This window comes from Equus przewalskii, chromosome 32 (assembly GCF_037783145.1).
Source record: "Equus przewalskii isolate Varuska chromosome 32, EquPr2, whole genome shotgun sequence".
In the NCBI taxonomy this organism is placed as follows: domain Eukaryota; kingdom Metazoa; phylum Chordata; class Mammalia; order Perissodactyla; family Equidae; genus Equus; species Equus przewalskii.
The window spans coordinates 3,583,606-3,597,105 of NC_091862.1; the positions used below are offsets into that span (position 1 = coordinate 3,583,606).

The 13,500-nt window shown below is 53.9% G+C and overlaps 1 protein-coding gene across 1 annotated transcript; it reads left to right on the forward strand.

The window, feature by feature from the left end:
• The first annotated feature begins 8,697 nt into the window (after positions 1 to 8,697).
• Positions 8,698 to 10,048, forward strand: PRR18 (proline rich 18). Its single transcript, XM_070603315.1, has 3 exons — positions 8,698 to 8,837; positions 8,937 to 9,847; positions 9,896 to 10,048. Exon 2 carries the CDS (start codon positions 8,944 to 8,946, stop codon positions 9,799 to 9,801), a length of 858 nt encoding a protein of 285 aa, XP_070459416.1. The 5' UTR covers positions 8,698 to 8,837; positions 8,937 to 8,943; the 3' UTR covers positions 9,802 to 9,847; positions 9,896 to 10,048.
• Positions 10,049 to 13,500: the final 3,452 nt, after the last annotated feature.

Below are 13,500 nucleotides of genomic sequence, written 5' to 3' on the forward strand. Positions count from 1 at the left end.
GCGGCGTCTGGCAGGAGCTGGGCCCTCCAGGGAGAACCTGCTTGGTGGGGCTAGAGCATGTTGGAGACGCTGGCAGGGTGTACCCCAACTCCCCCTCCTCCCCTCAGGTCTCCCACCAGCGCCCCAGCCCCAGTGGCTGATCCTAGTCAAGTCAGTGCCCACTGAGCTTCAGAAATGTGGCTCTGCGGGGAAAGGGCAGGCGGGCGGGTGCCGGCACAGACCACAGTGCAGAGGAGGGGGCAGTGCTCACGTGCTGTTGTGAGCGTTGACGAAAGAAAGGGCTCACGAGGGAGGATGGCAGGATTACTTCCTGAGTGGTTACCCTCCTGAACACATGGTGGGGAGAGTGTTCTCGAGGGCGTGGCAGGAGAGGAGGTCTGGCTGGGACGGAGTAGATCAGGTACTTGGTATCGCTGGAATGCAGAGGCGGGATGGAGGGAGCTGAGGCTGGGAGGGAGGCAGGGCCAGGCCATGAAGGACCACGGGAGGCAGATTGGTACGGGAAGTGAGTGAGCTCTGGAAAGTCAGCAGGCACTGAGTGCCTTGGTGCTGATGGATGTAAACGCAACATCCTCACCCCAGAGGGGTCCCGGTTATGGGCGAGGCAGACACGTTCTCACTTGTCATCCAGAGATGTGACTGCAGTTACAGAGAGTCACAGGACATTGTGGGAGTGTACAGAGGGGCAGCTCCCCGTGCTGCGGGCAGAGGTGATGCGTGGGAGTAGTGTGGAAGAGGAGGGAAGGCATGCAGGTGGCATGGGTGTGCAGAGCGCCACAGAGAACATGGGGGCGTGCAGAAGACGTGCCGAAGGGACTGGAGGTTGACCCTGAAAGTCGCGTGGAGCTCAAAGAAGAAGGTGGTGGTTTTAGACAGTTAGTAGTTGACAACAGCAGTAAAGACAGTGAATGATCTTAGTTCTCAGAAGAGGTTAGAGGACAGCCGAGCATCCTCCAGGCACCTCTCCACAGCCCACCCCGGGCCGACCGTGCTTAACGGTGGGGAGGGCAGAGCGCACGGCCAGCGTGGTCGAGGCAGGGTTTAAAGAGCCCTGTCTGCGTCCAGAGGCCACTGAGCTCCACTGTGCCCTCTGCCTCCCGAGTCCTTTTGATCCGCCTTCCTGTTTGTCAGCTGCCCGGGAAACCTCGCCTGGAGAAGAGGGCGTTGGGAGTCTAGTGGGGCGTCTCTTCAGTTTCAGTGCTTTCAGGTAGACTTGGTTTTTCTGAGTTGAAATTGTGTTACTTGCTTACCCACTGTCCGGCATTGGCTGTAGTGTTCAGCCAGACAAAGTGAGGGGTCTGCTCGAGTCAGTATGAGAGGTGTGGGGTCAAGCTGAAAACGGTGAGTCCAGGCAACGCCAGAGGGAGAGCCTGAGCCAGAGTCAGCCCAGGGACAGGTCGCGATGGCCAGCAAAGAATGGACGCACCTTATCTTGAAGGGCTTCCTAGTCTTCTCGTCGGAGGCCACTGTTGGAGTTATAGTTGGGAGCGATGTGTACCCAGAACTAACTGGAAGCACACTGCTGTACTGGTGCAGAGGATCCCAGGACGGAACATGGAGTATCTTTGGGTAAAGATGTCCATCGTGGAGTTGGGGCATGGCCTTGGGATGGAGGAGGAAGCTGTTAAGTGCACTGAGATGGTGCGAGAGAGAGACCCCTCCCCCAGAGACAGGAAGCGTGTTGCCCTGCTGAGAGCTCTCAGGGTACGTGGTTGGCCCTCTGTCCCTGCCCAGAAGGCAGCAGTGGCAGATGTTGCCGGGAGACTGGGAGTGATGGAAGGCATTAAGGATTGGTGAGCATGTGTTCTGTGCCAGGCCAGGTGTTCACGTCCCTTATGAAATATCATGCTCACCAGAAACCGTCTATGCCTACTCACAGCTGGGGAAGTTGTCTGGGAGGTGAACCACTGGCCCGAGGTGAGCAGGAGTCGGGGTTGGAATTGGGTCTAGCTGTGTGGCTGCTCGATCCCCCTACAAGGGAGGAGGGACATTATGATGGGCTTCAGCCTCTGGGTGTGAGCAGGACGACATGGTACATGTGTGTCCCCAGGAGGAAGGGACAGGTGAGAGGTCGGCCACAGCCTGTGCTAGGCCCTGCCCTGGGTGTGGAAGTCAGATCAGATTCTTGTAAATCACGTGAGAGAATTCCACGTGAGACTGTTTCCTGCACGCTTCCTCCAAATGGGGGTCCCTTGGGAGGGGTCCTGCTGTGGTTGGAGGCCCAAATCCTCAGCAGGATATCCTGATCTGTCCCCACTCTGCTTTTCCTCTGGGTTCCCACCTTCCTGTCTGCTGGCCATGCTGCAGCTGGCCGACAGCCCACAACACACACGGAGACCAGGCCGGCCCACTCAGCCTCCCTGAGGGGAATTCGTGCCAAGGTTCACATCCCGAGCCCACAGATCGGCTTCGGGGGCTTCAGGACCCACCCGCCCATCCCCCCCATCGTAGCAAAATTTAGTGTTTCCTTAAAGGGATCCCCAAAACCTTGAAACATGCTGGCGTAGACAGCCAAGGCCCTCTTTGGTGAAGGCCCGGGCAGCTGTCAGGAGAGGGGAGCGGGAGCTAGCTTAGGTGACCCTTGCTGGGACTGCGGGCAGCTCGCCCACCCCCTGGGGGTCAGAGTGTGCAGGACGCGGGTAGCACCCCCCACGGTCTAGCTGCGCGTTTAGGCAAGGCGCTGACCTCCGGAAGCTTCCGTTTCCTTATCTCATGAAGAAGCTAGGAATGGCATTCTTCTGGTATTTGCTTGATGGGACTGCTGGGAGGAGGTATTGAGGGAGAAAGGCCTGGCACGTGGTGTTCAGCGTGTAGACTGTTACAGACTAAAGGCCTTGGACGTCTGTGTGAAAAGCTGCTTTTGCACACACGTCTGTACGACTTTGGGCCCATAATGAACTTGGACCTGAGTGCTCCCAGGGTGAACCTCAGCGACACGGGAGGGCGGCGTCCACTGTCCCCACGGCCCTCTGGCAGGGACCTGTGGGAAGCCGTGCTGAGGGCTGCCCTTGCTGGTGACAACCATAAGGACAAGACTTTGGCACAGCTTCTCCGGTCCTGGGGGCATCACCGGCTGGTGCTGGTGTCAGGAACTGGAGCCGGAGGACCTGATGGGCCCTGTGTGTGACAGTGACCACAGGGAACCCATGGCGGGTCTTGGAAAGGGACCAGCACCAGAGGTGGGGGCAAAGACACAGAGAAAGTTCATGTTCGTAAACCTTTGTCTTTATCCCCAGACTGGTGTGACCTAAGGAAATGTGGACTTACCTCTATTCTCTTTAAATATTACTGAAACCATCTCCCGAAGTATCAACTAGCCCTGAAAATGTCTGTGAGGTCATTTAAAATTAGACTTTGCTTTTGCGAAGCTGCTGTACAGCTGCTGTTGCATTTGCAGTGCTAGACTGAAAATACCAAATACTCTCAGTGGTCGTTGGGGGGACTGTCTGAAATCGGCGCCGTCACCATCACACTGTCCAAGGACACCTGTACCTGGCTGGTGTACTTAGGTACTGTCTTGTGCTGTCGAGTGAATTATTTAAGGAACAGTTTATAACTAGATGCTTTTGTGGGGGGGTGAGGGAGCAAGTGAAACTGCCAGCCTCTCGTGGGAAAGTGTTCTGTGTTGGTATTTAACATATAATGGGATGAACAGAAGTGACAAAGTGACGCTGACACAGAACTGCTCCGCCCCAGGAAAGCACACTCACCCGGGTTAGTGTGGACGGTGAGGCCCCAGGGCGCGTCCAGCCAGTTTAACAGCAGCCACACAACCACAGGGCGGCTCTGGACCCACTTAGGTTTCTGTCGTCGGCATCACTTTCTCCCATTCTGCGGTGCTCAGAGCCGTGTTACAACTTTTGCTGCCTAACTGCATTTCCCCAGGTTAGTTTCCTGCACACATCCCTTGGCCCAGTGTTTCCAGGCAAGCGTTCCTTAGCACATAAGTTCCATGCACATTGTTATAAGACTTACAGCTACTGCTTCTCCCAGCCGAATGGGAAGATTGTTGAGTACGTTGACTATATCTAAAACTCAGTTTTGCAAGAAAGAGGTGTAGTGTAAAGTTAAGGCATGTAATTTTTTTTTTTTTTTTCCTGAGGAAGATTAGTCCTGAGCTAACATCTGCTGCCAATCCTCCTCTTTTGCTGAGGAAGACTGGCCCTGAGCTAACATCTGTGCCCATCTTCCTCTACTTTATGTGTGGGATGCCTACCACAGCATGGCGTACCAAGCGGTACCGTGTCTGCACCTGGGATCCGAACCAAGGGCCACCAAAGTGGAATGTGTGAACTTAACCACTGTGCCACTGGGCCGGCCCCAGGCATATCATTTTTAATAGTAGAGTCTGTGACTTTCCTTCCTGCATGAGCTCATGTTCCTATTTGCTTCACTTTTTTCCAGGATGTTACAAGAAAGAACCAAGTATTAAGCTTTGCTTTCAAAGTGGAAAGGACACACCCACTAGCCAAGATTTTGGTCAGCCATGTCGGAGCATAGGGCTCCCTGTACCACACGGCAGGCAATGTAGCAGTCCTCAAAGTGTGGCCCAGGGACGTGCCCGGGGTCCTGGGGACTCTTTCAGGGTCTACTCTGGTAATAATCCCAAGACACTGTCTGTGCTTTTCACTCTGGCGCAACCGTGAGGGCACTGTGGAGTTAACAAGGCTGCAGACGTGTGATCGCACACGGACCGAGCACAGAGCCCACCTCTCATCTCATTTGTTTGCTTGTTCTAGAAAATGTTATTTTATATTAAAAATATGTTAGCATAATGGGTTTTATCGTTAATTTGATGGGTTTATTGTTATTTTTAAATGTGTTAAACAACATATTTGAAAGTCTCAGTTTAAATTTCTATTAAGGTTACCATCAAAAGATAGAGGCCATGAAAACAGAAGCTGTTTGGGTCCTAGGAGTGTAAAGGGGTCTTGAGACGCAGTAGCATGGAGGCGAGAGTGTGCTTTTGCGTGTCCTGGCCTGGACAGCTGCCGCCCTAGCCACGTGCTAGTGGTGGGGCTAATTGGGCAAACTTTGGTTTCTCCATCTGTAACATGCAGGTATCGCTGGTACTTCTCTCATAAGGCTCTCGTGAGAGTTCAGTGAAGGAATCCAGATAAACCGGATTATTATCTTAATGATGAGAAAAAAGACTCGAAAGAAAATAGCATCTGAACAGTTTCCTAAGTGTTGTCCTACTCCCAAAGCCTTTCATAGTAACAGACCAGTGTTAGGAGCAATTTAGGTAATTTGTAGTTATTGACCAAGTTCCCTGTTTCTCAGTAATAGGATTTATAAAACCGGAATTGGCTTTCTGTGTTGTTGTTTGTTTTGGTGAGGAAGATTGTCACTGAGCTAACATCTGCACCAGTCTTCCTCTGTTTGGTATGTGGGATGCCACCAAAGCATGGCTTGATGAGCAGTGTGGGTCCCTGCTGGGGATCTGAACCCGCGAACCCTGGGCCACTGAAGTGGAGCACACAAACCTAAGCACCACGCTGCCAGGCTGGCCCCAGCTTTCCGTGTTTTAAAATTCAAATTTAGTTTTAGTTCTAGATGTTTAAACTACCACTGCTATATCAAGTAAAATTATTTGAATCAAAATACAGAGATGAAGTCTAGCACATAGGAAGAGGGTGGGCTTAGAAGAACAATGTATTGATTTGTTTTCCTTTTTGAATTTTTCTGAACATACATTGAAGTATTATATGCCATAGTAAAACCAAGAAGTTAAGTTAATGAGAAGCATAAAACATTTCTTAAGATCATGGCTAGTTTACTGGTATTACGTATGCTTACTGGCTCTAATTTAATTAACTGGTGCGTCCATGGTAATGAACAGTTGAGCACCACCCTGTCTGTGTGTAGCACGTGTTCATTCTGGATGGTTTCTGTGGATCCAGGCAGAGGTGTGGTCAGGTCTGTGGCCCTTTGCCGAGCAGGGTCATCATACCGCAGCCTCCATGGGTCTCAGTTCAGTTCACACCCGAGGAGCACTTACCCTTTATCATTTTAGTTGGGCCTTCTTGGTATTTTATTTTAGTGATTGAAATATTTTCTGCATACATTATGTTCATTCTGGAAATATTTTAAAGGGTGGTTGTAGTGAAACATCTTTATTTGTACACTTACTCTGATACAATAGTAGGAGAAAAAATTACCATGAATCCCTAAATGGTGGGCAATTATTGTGTTATTGTTTATTTAAAATTTGAAAAGCAAATAAATGTAATTCAAAGATTAAATGTCATAAGGAAAAAATATGTACAGTTCTTACTTATGTATTTGATTTTGCTTAATTGACCTTTCAAGTCAGCCAGCTTATTTGAAATAGTAAATTCCGTAACCTCAAGATGAAATGTAATCATGTATTTTAGAGATCAACTCTTGTCCGCTGGTGATGCAGAAAGACACTCGTGAAACTGCTAAGCCAATCGCAGTCTGCCAGCACTCGACTTTTACTATTTAGTATGTAAACGGTCATCCCCATTGCTGTGTTACTTGGCATGTTACGCAAAACCCCATGTGAATTTTGATTTAAATTTGACTATATTTCTTGACTCTAATCACTCTTCTGTCACATTTCCTGTTCTGAACGTAAATGTGGCTGTCTTCTCCTTACTGGTAACTGTCACTGGCTCCTCAAGTCTACCAAGTAGAATGTGTGACAAAGATTCTTAACAGCCAGTGTATTAGTGACAGGGCCAGCAGCATATGCCGCTTTCCTGCGTTCCCCCCGGGCCCACGCCAGTCTTTCTAGCCTGTGATTTTCAAGGGCTGAAGGTTTCAGGTAGAAGAGGCAGCTGGCGGGGAGCAGTGGTGCTGTCCTGTGGATGTTTTAGCGGAGTCTGAAGACCGGAGTCCCGTTGGACGTGCTGACTCCTCCGCCACTCCTGGGACAGCAGCCCACCACGAGGTACGGAAACTCCATCCCCCACACGGGCACCTGCCTTCCGGAGAGAGAGGGCAGAGGATGCCCTTCCGGCCTGGGTGGGAGAGAACCCATCGCTGACACCATTACAGCTTTTGAACGGCTGGGGTCCATACTCACATCTCTGGGTCTCCAGCTGTCGATTTTTCTCAGTAGTCTGTCTACCTCTGGGGCTGCACCCACGGGAAATGGTTTGGCACCTTCCCCTCCTAGTCCTCTCCCGCCTCCATCCTCTCCTGTCTTAGTGTCTTCATCTCCTCTCCTGTCTTCCACTCTCCTGGTATAAAACCATCAAACTGCAGCCACTGCTTACGAACCTAGCCCCACCCCCAGCTGGAAATACTAAAACCTGGAATAAAATGCATGTGTGCTCTCAGTACCTACGATGGCTGTTTTACGACTTGAACTGTCTCCACGTTCACATCTGAGCAGCAAGCCCTTGAGGTCTGGGCGGGGAAGGGGAGAATGTCCATGGTGGAGGAGGAGAGCTGGGAGACTTGTCTGGAAGCTGTATTTGCATATGTTATGGAGAATAGGTAAGCATGTGGGTGGCTTGGGGGTGTGGTGCAGATTATGGGGCCTAAACCTACCCCTCCACCCCCTTCACCTGCTGAGAAATGTGTGTGGCCATTATCACGTTTCCTTCTTGCCTCCTGCCCTATACCCAGTAGCCCCCTCAACTGGAAAACATGGGAATTGGAGAGGAATGTGGCCAGTGTCCTGGTGGCGGCCGCCTGGGTAGGTGGGGCTGCTGCTGCAGCAACTACAACAGGGGTGGTGTCATGCTGTGAGGGCTGGGGGGGGGGGGCGGGGGGGGGGAGAAGGGCGGGGGGGGGGGAGAAAGGGCAGGGTGGGTGTTCCCCCCACAGGCACATCTGAGTGCTTGTGAGCTAGCCTGGGGCTGTGACCACAACTGGTTATGTTCCTGGGTTAGCACAGAAAAGCATATCCTGTGGAAAAATAATTTTTGGAGAGCTAAACACTTAATAATTATCCTTAATGCAGGGGCTGCCTATATGAAACGTTGACGTTGATGCGTTGCTTTGTAATTGCTCGAGCAACTTTTCATTTATTCCACAAACATTTGAATATTATAGGAATGTTTTCGTGTCTCTACAAGTAGAACATAAGTGATAGTGAAGCTGTCTCGTGTTGAACCACTGCTGTAATAATAAATGTATTGCTTTGCTCACAGTGATCGCTAAGAGAGCTTCGTGTTGAGTATTTCCTGTATCATCATCACCACATAACTGAAGCTGGACTGTTTTGCCTGTTCTTTGAAAACTGGGTTTTTAATTTTAAAATGACTGCCTTTCAGCAATGGCATTAACATCGTGAGAAAGCAAACAGAATGATTCACGGAAATGCCTTTTCCCGGCTTTCTCCCCTGACACCAGCGTGCGGGCTCCTTTCCCACCATCTTAGAGGCACTGGGAGGTTGTGAAGGATTTTCTCTCCAGCGTGCGAGGACTCCGCCTGAGACTTAGGACGCCCGCTCTCCCCGGGCGCCTCTCCCCGCCTCTGATGGATTAACACCAGCCCCGGGCGGTGGGAGGCCTGCGGGTGGGGCCGAGCCCCCGCCCTCCGCCTGTCCCGGCGCTGTGTCTCCTCGCATGCAACAGTCTGTCGTGACACCAGCCAGGCGCAGCCAGCACCTCGCGGGGCCGCGTCCCCGGCCCGCGCGCTCGGCTCCTCCTCCTGCCGGCGACTCTCCCGGCGGGGACCAGGCGGCGCCCGCACTCGCCGCGCCCGGGCGGCTGGCGCTGTCCCGCCGGATCAGGCCAAGGAGCCCCCGAGTTAGAGGAGAGCCGCCGGCCCCGGAAGGAAGGACAGGTGCCTTAGCTTAAAGTCCCCAAGTGTGGGCGCCGGGCCCTGAGGAAGCCAGACATGCTGCGGCTGGACGCAGGTGGGTGCGGAGCGGGGATGAGGGCGCCGACCCGGCCACTGATGGGGAGGGCAGCAGGCTCCGCGCGCCCCTGACGAGGGACCGCCCCTCTGCTTTCAGGGCGCTGATGATCCGCCGGCTCGGCAGCACCATGCCTTTCCCGCCCGTGCCGCCGCCGCCGCCCGCCCCGGCCCCGGGGGTCCCCGCGGCGCGCCCGCCGCCCCGGAGGCCCGGCATCCCCCGGAAAGCGGCGGCGCCCGCCTGCGCCCCGCCCGGGCCCTCGCCGCCCGCCGCGGCCGGGGAGAAGAAGAAGAGGCCCCCCGAGCGGCCCGAGGGGCTGCTGTCCAGCTCCTGGCCCTCGGCCACCCTGAAGCGGCCGCCGGCCCGCCGCGCCCCGGGCCCGGCCCCTCCGCGCGCCCCGCCCCAGGCCGCGCCCTGCCGGCCGCGCGCCCCCGCCGCCTGCGCCCCGGCCCGGCCGGCCGGCTCCGGCCACAGCCCCGCGGGGGCCACCGCCTCGGGGGCGCGGACCGCCGGCTCGGGGACGGCCGCGGGGGCAGGGCCCGACGACGCGCTGCGCTTCTCCCTGAGCCTCACCCCCGAGGCCGTGCTGCTCATCCAGAGGCGCCACATGGAGAAGCAGCTGCTGGCGCGGCCCCGGCGGCCGCTCCCCTCGCCCTCGGCCGACGCCAGGCGGCTGCTCGCCCCCTGCCCCCGGGCCACGGCCGCGGGTCTCTCGCGCCGCCCGGCTCCGCCCGGCGGCCTGCAGGCCCTCGACCTCGGGCCGCGGCCCGCCGACCTGCGCCCGGTGCTCAAGGTGTCGCTGCTCAACGAGCGGCACAAGTACGACGACGTGGAGTACGAGGAGGAGGCCGAGGTGGTGGACGAGGGCCTGGTCCGCAAGTGCACCGAGTGGCTGCGCGGCGTGGAGTCGGCGGCCGGTCGCGCCGGTCCCCTGGACGCGCTGCCGCACCTGAGCACGCTGTGACCCGAAGGACGGACGCCTCCCGAGGCCGGCTCCCGCCTCCTGGCACCTGTGAGCCAGGTGGGCTTCCTGATGCCAGTCGCCGCCTCCCAGGCACCTGTGAGCCAGGTGACGCTGCACGCCCACCTCCCTGCGCCTGGGAGCCAGGTGGGCTTCCTAGTCCCCGCTGCTGCCTCCTGGCCACACTGTGGCACCTGAGCACCTGTGTGCCAGGTGGGCCTGGTGGGACGAGAGGGTCTCACTCGACGCTCACCGCCCACCCCCTGGACGTGCTGCTCCACCCGGGCGCCCTAGGGGGAGACACAGACAGCCTCGCCGACCCCCATGGCCCACCTCCTGCCCAGGCGCCTCCCCGCTCCCCAGCCGGACAGCCGACGCCCCTCCCTCTCCACACTGGTGGTCTCGACCCCACAAGTCTGCCTTCTGCACCATCCTGGTGTCCTTGCCTCGTGGGGGTGTAAGCAGCGGTGAAAACGCCTCTCCGCCCTGGTCCCCTCAGGTTCGTTGAGGCCCTCTGCTGCGGAGTCCTCGGTAGGCGGGTGTCACTCTCTGCAGGTGCTGGGCCGGGGTGCCCCGGTCTGAACAGTGGGTGACAGCCACGAGGAGGGATGGGGGACCAGGAGCGCGGGGTCTGTTGCACAACCGGACGTGGCGCTGCATTTGTGATTTTGTTTCTTCTCGAAAGAAGAGACGTTGCGGGTATTGGAAAGCCTGAAAATGGAAGGTAACCGAATGTTCGAACTCGGAAGGCGAAGGGGCTAGCCCACCAGGAGCTAGCCCACCTGGTGGATGGACGTAGTGATGGCAACGGTGCCATGCTCACGACACGACTCTCCGCGGGCTGCGTGCTCTGCGGGCCTCTCTGCCAGCCGCGGGCAAGTCTGCCCCACACACACTCTCACACACACGTACATGCTCACATGCTCACGGATGCTTACCCTTACACTCACACACTTACACTTGCTCACGCAATGCTCTCACGCACACTCTCTCCCACTCATACACACACACACACTCACACTCACGCTCACACATGCATGTGCACAAACACACACACCATGCCTACCCTCGCACAAACTCATTTGCTTACATGCTCACACACACCCTCACACACTTGCCCTCACACATTCACACGAGTGCACACACATGCTCACTCACGCTCACACACATACGCACCCTTACACACAGTCATACTCCTGCACACACACGTATACATACAGTGCCCTCACACTCACACGTACTCATGCTTACATGCATACACACCCTCACACTCGCTCTCACACGCATGCACACACTTTCTCACACAGCCTCACACACTTGCTCTCACACAGATACACACTCACACACAGTCTCACACTCACACACACACACACACCCACACAGGTCTTCTCAAGCACAGCTGCAGGCGTTGTTTTCAGTGGCTGCGTTGAGGTGCGAGCGGGAGCGAGGGGCAGCTTCTGGTGAAATTTGTTTGTATTTGAAGCGCTGCTCACAAAATACCTTTTGTGCTCCAGAAAGAAGGAGTAACCAGAGGAGAGGGGAAGAATGCAGAAAGCTGTCCCCAGACGTGGAACAAAACGTCCTGGGCTGGAGGAGCGATTCCTTTGAGGGAGAAAGCGGGGAGGGAGTTCCTGGGGGTCACGGGGTAGATGTGTGCGTTTTCCGTACTTTTAATCAGTGTGTGAAAATCGTAGTGGCTTTGTACCGTGGTATATAGTGATTTTAAAAAGAAGAAAATTTCTATTTATTATTTGAGTAAAGAGTAAAACTCCTCTGCCTTATAGGAGACATACCCTTCCCGGCTAACTCCAGGCTGATTTCTAGATCTTTCCTCCTTGGGTCAGAGTGTATTTAACTCTAAGATTGAGAAGGAAAAAAAGTGCTATAATCAGATAAGGCTGATTATAGAAGAGTAATGTATTACCTCAATTTTTGACTTATTTTGTAAAAGTCAATAACTACTTTAATGTTTATCTCGTTAGACTTTAACGTGTCAAGTCTTAATTATATTTTCCATTGAAGCCTTACATTTTTGAAAACCGATTTTCTATTTTTCTCGTGGAGGTCTTTGCTCTAATCTCTCTCCCTCCCTCTCTCCCTCTCTCTCTCTCTCTCTGTCTCTTTCTCTCTCTCTCTCTCTCTCTCTCTCTCTCTCTCTCGTGCTAGGCACAAATTGAGTTAGACAGGAAGCACTGAGTTCCCTGGGAGCTAGATCAGCCACCAGATGAGTTGCCAGAACAAAAACCCTCCCCACTGAATAGCTTTTCTTCTCTGACCCCTGTTTGAATGCAGAGAGCTAGATTGCTTTTATTTAAAATGAGCGTATTAATCCCAGAGAGGCAAAGTTAGCGACCGTGAGGAGGTGAAATTGAGACTCAAGCCCTGTGATGCTCTGGCTGCCCCACCTCCCCCACCCCATGGCATCTGCCGCTCCAGTCCTGGGGGAGGAGGTCCCCTCTGGACGTGCCCCAGCAGGTTGGGAGTGAACTGACTGTGAGGTCAAGGTGCGCAGCATCATAACATGGTCTCTTTTGCACTGGGTGCGAATATCAATAGTTAAGAGGCCCGGGTTTCTGCCCATCGTTCCAATAGCAACAAGGTTTTTAAAGACTTTCCTAAAGTCGTTAACTTTGCTGAGCATCTGTTCCTGTCTTCCTGTGTCTTCTGGGTCATGTTGCTGTTACAGTGTGTAGGTCCCTCTCTTCCCCTGCAAGTCTATCTCCATGTCCCTGTCACTTTCTTTCTTTCCTTTCCTTTCCTCACCCTCTCTCTGTCTCTGGGTCCCCTCCCCATCTCTCCCTCTTAGCTGGCCACAGGACGACACGAAGCACTTTTTCCTCGTTTGCATTTGTGGGATGGAGTTTTGTGTGCCTTGTTCTTTGGTCTGAAAAGCCGATGAGTGGAACACGAATGTTGCCCTGGTTGATGACCCTTAATAAAAAACGAGAAAGGTTCTGCGCATGATACGTGATGTCTATTCATGCTGTTACTGTTTGAGAAGGTTTTCTAAGTCGCTATGCTACAATTTCTTAATGTTTTGAATAAAAGAGAAATTCATTGCCTTGTACTTCTTCTTGAGGAGGATGTTAAAAACTGGTCAGGAAGAGATCACCGAGGCATTTAGAATTCGTCTGAGGTGGTCTCTCCTTAGTGCTGCCCCATCTGAGGTTCTGGAACTTCCAGGGGTTGACAAAGGTTCATTGGCCTTAATTACTGCTAGAAATTACCAGGATTTTAAGAATTCTAATGATAATCAAATATTATCATAATAAGGCTGTTTGGCACTGGTACTTAACCTTTTGTACAACCTTCTGATACAGCCCCCAAGAGAGCTGTATTCCAGTATACGCCTAAGAATATGCACCACCTATCAAGAGAAATGTGCATGTGTTTTGTGAAGCTCATGGACCCCAGATTAAGAACTCCTTCTTTTTTTTTTTTTTTTTTTTGAGGAAGATTAGCCTGAGCTAACATCTGCCACCAATCCTCCTCTTTTTGCTGAGGAAGACTGACCCTGAGCTAACATCCATGACCATCTTCCTCTACTTTATATGTGGGACGCCTGCCACAGCATGGCTTGATGAGCGGTGCCATGCCCGCACCTGGGATCCGAACCGGCGAACCCTGGGCCACCAAAGTGGAATGTGTGCACTTAACCACTGCGCCCCCGGGCCGGCCCCAACAACTCCTTCTATGTACACT